The sequence below is a fragment of the Orycteropus afer genome, unplaced genomic scaffold (assembly GCF_000298275.1).
Source record: "Orycteropus afer afer isolate SDZICR_OR568_19922 unplaced genomic scaffold, OryAfe1.0 scaffold00078, whole genome shotgun sequence".
In the NCBI taxonomy this organism is placed as follows: Eukaryota; Metazoa; Chordata; class Mammalia; order Tubulidentata; family Orycteropodidae; genus Orycteropus; species Orycteropus afer.
In genome coordinates this window covers 3,080,274-3,091,251 of record NW_006921665.1, presented here as the reverse complement: position 1 = coordinate 3,091,251, position 10,978 = coordinate 3,080,274, and the positions used below count along the sequence as shown (strand labels likewise).

The 10,978-nt window shown below is 45.1% G+C and overlaps 1 protein-coding gene across 1 annotated transcript in view; it reads left to right on the top strand.

Annotated features, from left to right (window-relative positions):
- The first annotated feature begins 3,893 nt into the window (after positions 1-3,893).
- Positions 3,894-10,978, top strand: part of CLIC6 (chloride intracellular channel 6) — a 129,212-nt gene continuing 122,127 nt past the window's right edge. Inside the window, exon 1 of the mRNA XM_042781004.1 lies at positions 3,894-4,937. Within this exon, the coding sequence (XP_042636938.1) occupies positions 3,894-4,937 (1,044 nt within the window). The remainder of the gene's footprint in view (positions 4,938-10,978) is intronic.

Here is a 10,978-nt window from a genome sequence, read left to right as displayed (position 1 = left end):
CGATGAAACTTGCTCTCGAATGGAGAGTAGCTAAAGCAAAGGGAAGAAATGAAGTAAAAGAGCTGAACAGAAGATCTCAAAGGGCAGCTTAAGAAGACAAAGTAAAGTATTATAATGAAATGTGCAAACCTGGAATTAGAAAATCAAAAGGGACAGGCATAATGGGTGAACATTTATATCAGGTAGATACATTCCTTGGAGCGATCAATCATGGTAGAACAGAAGGGCAGTGTTTATATAGGGAGATAGCTCCAGCAGGACTGGATGGGAGGGAAGGACACAGGGAAGAGATAATTATGGGGAGGAAGTGGGAAGAGAGCTGTTACATTGTGGGGAATTGCAGTCAGTGTCATGAAACAAAATGTATATGAACTGCTGTATGGAAATTGAGCTTGCTCTGTAAACATTCACCCAAATCACAATAAAAATTAAAAAAGAAGAAGAATAAAAAAAAGAAAACCAAAAGAACACGCCCAGCATTTCTCAAGGTGAAAGAATTGAAGAAAAAAGTCAAGCTTTGAGTTGCAATATTGAAGGATTCTGATTCTATGGGCAAAATACTGAATGATACAGGAAGCATCAAAAAGAAGATGGAAGGAGTACACAGAATCATTGTATCAAAAAGAATTGTTCAATGTTCAACTGTTTCAGGAGGTAGCATATGATCAAGAACCAATGGTGCTGATGGAAGAAGTTCAAGCTGCCCTGAAGGAATTGGCAAAAAACAACCCTCCAGGAATTAATGGAATACCCATTGAGATGTTTCAACAAATGGATGCAGAACTGGAGGCACTTACTCATTGTCTTGGTTCTCTAGTGTTGCTATAACAGAAATACCACAAATTGATGGTAAAACAGGAATTTATTCTGTTACAGTTTTGTTGTTGTTGTTTTAGGAGGCTAGAAGTCCGAATTCAGAGTGCCAGCTCTAGGGGCTGTGTGAAGGCCCCTTGACTTTGGGCTTAAGCTTTGCCTCTTATTCTAGGCCTACTGGATCTAGAGGTATCTTCTAACTCAGGCAGCTGCTGGCTACTGAGGCTGATGAACCCAAGGTTGACAGATAAAACAACACAGTCCCATGATCAGCAGGCAGCGTGGCAGGCTACTAATTCAATTCTAGGAACAATCCTAAGATTAACAGGGGACACAGATCCAAATATGCTAACATACCAGAGACTTCCTCAAAGCTTCCCTATAAACCTGGAAGCAGGCCACACCCAAAAGGCAGCTAATTAGCTGTGCACATTCCACCATGGAAGTAATTACAATACATCCAGTTGTATTATGGGGAATAACTACATTCAGCTGTCCAGCCACTCCAAACCACACCTCAGCCAAGCTGACACAAAACCTTGACTACCACACTCATTTAAGCCAAGAAATTTGGAAGACAGGTACCTGGCCAACTGACTAGAAGAGATTCATATTTGTGCCTATTCCAAAGAAAGGTGGTGCAATAGAATGTGGAAACTATCGAACAATATCATTAATAACACATGCAAATAAAATTTTGCTGCAAATAATTAAAAAGTGTTGCAGCAATATATTGACAAGGAACTTCCAGAAATTCAAGTTCAATTCAAAAGAGGATGTGGAACAAGGAATATCATTGCTGATATCAGATGGATCTTGGCTGAAAGCACAGAATACCAGAAAGATGTTTACCTGTGTTTTACTGACTATGTAAAGGCATTCAACTGTGTGGATTGTAACAAATTATGGATAACATTGGGTAGAATGGGAATTCCAGAACATGTAATTATGCTAGTAAGGAACTTGCACATAGACCATCAGGCTGTTGTTTGGACAGAACTAGGTGATACTGCATGGTTTAAAATCAGGAAGGGTGTGAGTCAGGGTTGTATCTTTTCACCATACTTATTCAATCTTTATGCTAAGCAAATAATTCAATAAAGTGCACAATGTGAAGAATGTGGCATCTGGATTCAAAAAGATTTGTTAACATGTGATATGCAGATGACGCAACCCTGTTGTTGAAAGTGAAGATGACTTGAAGCACTTACTGATGAAACTCAAAGACCACAGTCTTCTGTATAAATTACACCTCAACACAAAGCAAGCAAAAATCCTCACAAATGGATAAGCAACATCGATAGATGGAGAAAAGATTGAAGTGGTCAAAGATTTCATCTTACTTGAATCCACAATCAACACCTATCGAAGCAGCAGTTAAGAAATCTGTCGCAAATGACCTCTTTCAAGTGTTGATGAGCAAAAATGTCACTTTTAAGTCTAACGTGACCCTAACTCAAGTCCTGGTATTTTCAATTGCCTCATATGCATGTGAAAGCTAGACAATAAATAAGGAAGACTAAGAAGTTGAGGCCTTTGAATTGTGGTGTTGATGAGGAATACTGAAAATACCAGGGACTGCCAGAAGAACTAACAAACCTGTCCTGGATGAAGCACAGCCAGAATGCTCCTCAGAAATGAAAATGGCCAGAGTTTGTCTCATCTCTTTTGGTCATGTTGCCAGAAGGGACCAATAGAGGGGTATCATGCTTGGTAAAGTAGGGGGTCAGTGAGAAAGGGGAAGACCCTCAGCAAGATGGATTGGCATAGTGGCTGCAAAGATGGGCTCATGCATAGCAAGGATAATGAAGATGGCAGAGTTTCGTTTTATTGTACATAGGGTCACCATGAATCAGAGCCAACTTGATAGCACCTAACAACAACACAACATCTTGGGCTATCTCAGTTTCCTACTGCAACTCACATCATCCAGCCTGGGTCACAGTACACTGACTACATATATAATTTTCATCATAACTTATGTTTTAAAGGAAAATGTATTGGGTTTGTGTTCCTGGGAGATTCCTAACCTTGTGAACTCTGTAACTCCCCTCCTTATCTTGTATTTTCATCTCCCCACCCCAGCTCCCCACTTCCTTAGCACACAACTTCAAGCCCCAAGCACTGGACTTGGGTTTAGAAAATCTGGGAAAATCCAAAAGATACATAGACAAAGAATCTTCAGTGACCAGATGGATGAGGGATGGACCTCTTCTCTTATGGCAGACTGGCTAGTGTATATAATACTTGCCATGCTGAGCCAGGGGGGCCTTCACAAAGCTCTTTTCTGGTCAAAGCAGCTCAGCCACTTGTCTTTGGCTTCTGGACCTGGAACCCATCACGAGCAAGATAGGCCACTCTGGTTGCCTACCCTTTCTACAGCTCCCTCCCTCTACATCCCCACCTGCCCCAGAGAGGTGGGCATCTTCTGTTGGGGACCAGTTAAGAAGGAGTTTAACTTTTGACTCTTGGAGTATTTTTCTCACACTGTCTTGGGCTGTGTGCTTGGGGGTGATTTGAATGCTTCTGGCTCTTAAAGCTTTTCCAGAAAACACTCCAGCGACCAAAAGCATTTTTAGAACTTGGATCCTTTCTCTAAAATCCACAGGGTTGGCAAGTAAGGCTGTTATTGGTCAGGTTCCCAAGCCACCTAAAGGTTGGGGTTAAGGAAAAGAACAAACCCCGCCCAAGCCTCAGGGGGATGGCAGTGGCACCAAGGACATCTGGTCAACTAAATGAAAGGAGCCCAGCACTTCAAAGGGTGCAGGAGCAACGCGGCCCTCTGCAGCCTTGCACCGGCACCTATGCGGCCGCGCGTTCGGGGAATCCCAGGTCGGGCCCGGGACTCGGGTGGGAAATAGACGCGAAATAGGGGAAAAAGTGAATGGTGGAGGAACAGTCCAGAGAGGTTAAGCCAGGAAGAAGCAGCGGCTGGGGGGCCCAGCAGGTTTGGCCCAGGCAATCTGTGCACGGCCAGGAGTTCCCTCTATACCTCTGCCGTCAGAGCCCAGAGCGGGGCAATATCCAGGGGCTGCGCAGCGGCGGGGAGGATCTCCGGCGAAGGGCAGGAATCTGCGGCCATGGCCGAGGTCGCAGAGCCAAAGCAAGGAGCCCTGGACCCTGAGGGGTCGCCCGAGGGCCCGGTGCTTCTGGTGGACAGCCCGGGTGAGCCGGGGGCCACCGGCCTGGGGGCCGACGGGCCGGAGGCGGGCGACTCAGCCACCGAGGCGCAGAAGGACGAGGGGGTGGGCGCAGCCGCGGTGATGGGGGAAGGCGGCGCCCAGCCGGACGAAGGGCTATCGAGCGAGCTGGCGCCAGGCGCTGGCGGTGACCCGGGAGAGGCGATGCAGGGCGCAAGGGGCGCAGAGGGCGAGGCTAAGGAAGATGCTTTGGGCCCCCCGGGACGGGAGGAGGAGGGCGGCGAGCAGCAGGTGGAAGAGGCGAGCCCAGGGTGCGGTGTGGAGGGTCAGGCCCAGGGCGAGCCTCCGGGGGAACTCTCGGTCCCCGACGCCGAGAAGGAGGCGGAGCGCGGACCCGAGGCTCCGGGAGGCAGCTCACCCGAGGTGCTGGAGGACAGCTTGGACGCAGGGGAGCCGACGAGTAACAGCGTGGACGCCGAGGGGCCAGTGGGAGAGGCGAATGAGGCCGAGGGCGAGCCACAGGACGGAGGGGACTGCAGACCCCTGCCCCAGGCTGAGGCAGTTGAGGCCGAGGAGGCCGCGGTGGAGGCTCTGGGCGCAGCGAAGGGGGAGGTGGAGGTCCGACAAGGAGATGGGCTCGGGGAATCGGCCCCCGGGATCGCAAGCGCGGACGCTGGGGAGGATGGGGACCCATCTGGGCGTGAGGGGGAGATGGAGCAGGAAGAGGTCGATAGGCAAGAGGGGAGATCCGAGGGGCCATGTGGGGAAGCCGCAGCTACAGGCGAGGCAGAGTCCCCGGACGGCAGCCGGGACTCCGAGGAGGCCGCGCCCGGGGGCACAGAGGAGCCAGAGGACAAGCTCAGTAACCACCTGGTGGAGGAGGGCAGCGAAGATGCGGCTCGAGTGAACGGCCGCGGGGAGGACGGCGAGGCGTCGGAGGAAGGAGGCCCCTGGCAGGAGCACGACATCACTCTCTTCATCAAGGTAAATCCTTCCCAGCTCAACACTTAGGACGCCCCTTGCCACCGTGGTGTTGGTCTGCTCTGATCCAGGAGGAGGGACTAGCAAGGAGGGCACCCTTGGTCCCAAGAGTCATCAGGCCCTTCTATGCTCTGGAGGCAGGTGAGAGAGCCCTGGGATTTCATAGAGAAGAGTTAAGGGCACAGTTTGGAGATTTGACAGTTGGAAAGAAATGGTTTAATCCTGAAAAGGTTTAGGGTGCTCATCAGGCATCCCACTGTGCTTTGTCCTGAAAGTCTAACTGTCCCTTTGGGTCAGGAGGTTATTAAAGAATTAAAACAACCCAAATTAACCCCCCAAGTCACTTGCACTGCCAGAAAAGCAACATGAACATTGATATTCAAAGGAATTTCTGCCAAAGGAAGCTATAATACTTGAAGTACAAAAGTGCAAACAAGTAGGCTGAAATGTGAGAAGTGTTCCTAGACTCAAATCTCAGAGGCTCATAACTGGTCAGAATTTTCAGCTCCAGAAGAAAAAGGGTATCCATTTTGGAATTCATTAGGGAATTTGGGAAAATCCCTTATATATTACACATGCATACACATACACACAGATTCCTGAGAAGAAATGTCCCTGGCTGGCATAAACTGCTTGCGATTTGCTTCCCAGGGGCGCCAGGGAAGAAAGGACTGGAGCATCTGTTTCAGGAAAGATTACACCTAGGGAACAGTTCTACTTTGTAACAGATGGGATTGCATGAGTTGGAATTAAGTCTATGGCAACAAGTTGTTTTTTAAAATATAGTCTTTAAGGAATATTTAATTTTTTTTTTTTTTTTTGGGAGAATAGAAGATGCTAGTGACTTGAACATCATGTTTTCATGCCAAATTTTCAATCTTATTTTAAATGGGAAGAGAGCATTGATTTTGTTAAAGAAGCTGTAGAGAAGCCACTGAGGAAGTTCTGAAGTTTACACTGGCATTTTTACACAGCATCAACAGTCCAAGGACACAGCCCAGCAGCTGCTCACATGAGGATCTTTGTTACAAAAGCTATTCCCGAAGACCTTTGCCCAGCACCGGGAGAGCTGGAGATAATAAGGTCAAGAATGTGCATTGCATAGTGAATCATAATCCTTCTGAAAATACTTTTAGGCTTACAGAGGCTAGTTACAGCCTAAACTTCCTTGGCTGAAATGTAAGGAAGTGCTAATAAACAGAGGAATATTCCAAAAGTGATTAGTATCAGAATTTAAAGAATTGTTTGGGTGACAAAGGGATATAGAACATCTTCCATCAGGGGGAAGGTGCTGCCTAACAATTGCTTTTTTTTTTTTGAAATTGTGATTTGGGTGAAACTTTACAGAGCAAATTCACTTTCCATACAGGAGCTCACATACACTTTGTCTCATGACATTGACTGCAATTTCCCACAATGCAACAGCTCCCCTCCCACCTTCCCATAGTTACCTCTTCCCTGTGTCCTTCCATGCGCTCCTGCCCCCCCCCCCCGAGCTGTCTCCCTGTGCATACACAGCCCTTCTATTCTACTATGATTGCTCTCTCCATGAATGTTCAGCTGATATGCCTGTCTTTTGTTTGTCTGGAAGCCATAGGAGTGGGTTCAATTCCAGACTTGAAGAGTAGCTAGGGGCCATAGTTTCAGTGGTTTCATCAGGCTCTATCAGACCAGCAAAACTGGTGCTTTTTTTAAATTATTTTGAGCTTTGTTCCACATTGTTCTCCCACTCTGTCCAGGATCTTCTACATAGATCCCCCTCCGAGTTGTTGACAGTGGTAGCCAGGCACCATCTAGTTCTTCTGGTCCCATAGTCCTATAGGCTGAGGATCACATGGTGTACCAGTCGCTTGGACTAATTGTTTCCATGCATCTTTGGTTTTCTTCACTCTTCTTTGCCCTGGATGAGAACAGATCCATTGTTGTATCTAAATGGCTGCTTGCAAGCTTTTAAGATCCCAGTCGCTACTCACCAAAGTAGGAAGTGGAACAATGTTTTGTGTAGTAGGTTATTCCAATTGAGCTTGATGTCCCCTGTGACTATGGTCCTGAGCCCACAGGTTCAACTACTTGGTCCCTCTGGGTAGCTGGCTGTGGCCAAGAAGTGACTACAAATTTGTCCCCTGTCAGTTCTACTATATACCTGGAAATTCTTACAGAACATACCAATACATTTATGGAAACATTGTCTGCCAACCCTATACATGGTCTTGGGCATGCTCCCCCCCTGTATAGACATGCCTAATAGTTCAGCCTGTCCACCCATCTGTCCACCCATATATCAATGTTTGCCTTCACTGACAATGCACTACTGTATGTGCAAAAAGGTCATCTTTGTTGTCTATACCTCCATGCACCTCTCTATGTCTTCCTCTTCCCCAACACTTGCTTTTGCAGAGATATTTTTTAAGACCTTGGGATATTTAAAAATTATGTATTGGGATATATATTGAGGGCACAGCCCCTATGGAGGTCACTGGTGCATTGAAGCTGGCAGTGGGGAGGTGAATGGGAATATAGTACTGTGTGTACCCCAAATCTGCCCCTGTCCATCACTTTGGCTTAAGACATTTAAACTGGCTTTGGTGGTGTGGTTACATGATTCCAGTGAAAGGTCTCCTATTACAGTTTTGAAATACAGTCATAGCTTCCTAACTAGTCTTCTTGCTTCTGTTCTTGGCCCCCTCCAATCTAGTCCTTTCACAGTAGCCAGTTAGCTGGGGGGAAAAATACCTGATCATTCTTGTTCTTAGCTTAAAAATCTTCAGTCATTTACCTGAGAATTTTAGATAAGTCCAAACTTTAAAGGCCGGAGCCCCTTCTCCAACTTTCCCATGACATTTAGGTACCTAAAGGGATTAGATAATTACAGCAAGTGACCCTCAGAAGTTGCATCAGGCAGTAGTTGGTAATTAGGTACCTAGAGGGATTTGCATTTTTAAAAAGTAATGGATGGGTAAAGGTGGGGACTGTTTCTGTGCAAAATCAGTGAAGGTTTATAGAGCTCAGTAGATGTAATGATAAGTGCTCCGGCCAATTATTTCAAGCCTAGCATTGTCAGTTCTTTATATAAATCTATGTCCTGAGTCTGTCACCCATGATACCACTGTATCAAACATATTGAGCTACTTGCTGTTCCTTGGAACCATGTTCTTTCTTGCCTAAAAATTTTACACATACTGTAGCCTCTGCCTGAATGCCTTTCTTTGCCTTTGCCACTCCCCTTGCCCCATGTCTCATTATCTGCTATGTGTCCTTCAAGAAGATTTAGTGTGAGTATCACCTCCTCTGAGGAGCCTTTTCCAAACCCAGTGTGGGTTGAGTGTCCCTCTGTTGAAGCTCCACTCACTCACGGCACTGCCCTCTTTGTTCTTTGTCTTGACAACTGGACTGTGTGAAATTTATCACTGTACCTCTGGTGTAGAGCATAGGCCTGGAACATGATGAATGCTGCAATGGGTAGCAGACTACATGAGGTAGTATAATAGCTAGACTTTAGACCTAGGACTTATGGGCCACAGTTGTCTGGGATTGAATCCTGGCTGTGCTACTTTCTTGCTGTGTGACCTTGAGCATGTTATTTAACCTTTCTGTGCCTTTGTTATCTCATTGATAAAATAGGCTCTGGTGGCATGGATGGATACATAATTCCAGCAAAAGGTCTCTTATTACAATTTTGAAATATAGCTTCTTAATTAGTCTTCCTATGAAGTATGAATGAATAGTACAGTGATAGTCACTATTCCATAAAGTTGTTGTGGGATTCAAGAATTAGATTATACAAAGCACCAAGGACAGTAAAAAATCAAAATGAATCAAAACAAAAAACCGTTGCCATCAAGTTGATTCTGACTCATAGTGACCCTATAGGACAGGGTAGAACTGCCTCCATAGGATTGGAAAACCTGTAAATCTTCAGCAAAGCAGGTTGCCTCATCTTTCTCCTGTGGAGCAGTTGGTGGGTTTGAACTACTGACCTTCTGGTAGCAGCTGAGCCCTTAACCACTGCACACCAACGTTCCTACTGAGGACAATGTATGACTTTAAATAAATACAATATTGTTGTGAGCTCTTCTCATTACATCTACTCAGCTCCATAAACCATTGATTTTGCATAGACATAGTCCCCACACATTTGACTAATGACCTGCAGGTATTGCTAAACTCTGAAACTTGCATTTGCCATCGCATTGGTTTCTCCAGGAGAGACAAGACTGAGACTTGATGAAATAAAATAAAATTCAAGGGGGGCCTAATAAGCATCATTACTTAGAAATGCAAAAAACAAAACCAACAAAACCCCCCAAAACAAACAACGCCTCCCCCCAAAATAACAAAAATTGAACTGCCCAAACATTGCCACACCACATAGCAAGAAGACCATGAAGTTTGAGCATATAAGTGAGTCCTGGTAGACCAGTAGGCTCGAATTCTCTGCACACATTTTGCTGGGACACAACATGTAGGGATTTGTTCTGTGAAGCTTGGTCTCTGTAGACCTCAAAAGGGAAACATTATTTTCATAAATATGTGTGGACTATGTGTTCTGAAGAGAATGGGTGAAGATATGCCCACTTCTCCATTAGTCCAACCCAGTGTTTTAGCTCTTGTGAGAAGAACAGAGCCACTCTCCTCCATGAAGACATCTTGGCAGCAGAGCTACAAGGTGCTGGGATCCCCACGGAGATTCATTACAGCTACACAGGCCACAGCTGCAGACAGCCCTGTGTCTGTGCTCTTAGGAGCAATTGTGCTTTTTTCACCTTCAGTGTGAGCTCCTCCTTGCATTGGATCTTTTTTATGTCTTTGGTGTAACATAGCTAGCCTTTCTTCATTTGCTTCAGACCCACTCAGATATCCTATCTTCTTCAGTATTTAAAGACCTGTAGGACACCTTCAGAAAACTGCACAGGGGATCCTTTAAGCACGTAAATTTACCATGTCATTTCAGTTACCTAAGAATAAAAAACCTAGAATTTGAAGGGAGTCACTGGGTGGTGAAAATGGTTAATGTTCTTGGCTGCTAACCTAGAGATTGGAAGTTCAGATCTATTCAGAATTGTCTTGGAAGGAAGTCATGGAAATCTGTTCCTGAAAAATCAACCATTGAAGACTGTGGAGGATTGTTCTACCTGACACACATGGGCCACCATCAGTTAGAACTGACTTGATGGCAACTAGTGAATTAGAAGGAATGTGTAAAATCCAAAGTTCTGATGGATCATGCTACTAGAAGTTAATCTGTAAACTCAGCATAAGTGGATTTTTCACCTATTCTGTGTTGGTGACTGTGCTAAATTCTGAGGACACAGTGGTAAGCAGGACTGACAGTTCATGCCCTCACAGAGTCTATAATCTAGCACAGGAGACAGATTAATTAATTGCACCAGGTGTAATAGCACCCTGGACCGTAAACATCAGGGGTCAGCTAATTGTGGTGTGCAGGTCAAATCCCATCTGGCACTTGTGATTTGCATGATGTGCAAGTTAAAAATGGTTTATACATTTTTTAAGTGATTAAAAAAAATCAGAAGAATAGTATTTCACGATACATGAAAAACATATGAAATTCAAATATCTGTATCCATGAATAAAGTTTTATTGGAACCCAGCCCTGCTCATTCCTTTACATGTTATCTGTGGCTGCTTTTGCTCCACAACAACAGAGATGAGTAGTTGTGACAGAGATCATATCACAAAGCCTGAATGGCCTTTAAGAAAAAATTTGCTGATCCTTGACTTAGACCAACTTTGATCATTATTTGGAGCTAGACCCATTGTCACATTTCCACAAATATCAGAATTTTTTTTAAGTAAGAAGGGCAATCTACTTCTGTAAAGATACCTTACCGCCTTGGAAACGCAAAGAGGGGTCCCTATGAGTCGGGGCTGATCCGACAGCATTGAGTTTGGCTTTCGGTTTTTACATTTTTTAAAAATTATTATTTATTTTTTATTTATTGTGATTTGGGTGAAGATTTACAGAGTGAATTCACTTGCCATACAGCAGTTCACATATACTTTGTCTCATGTCATTGACCACA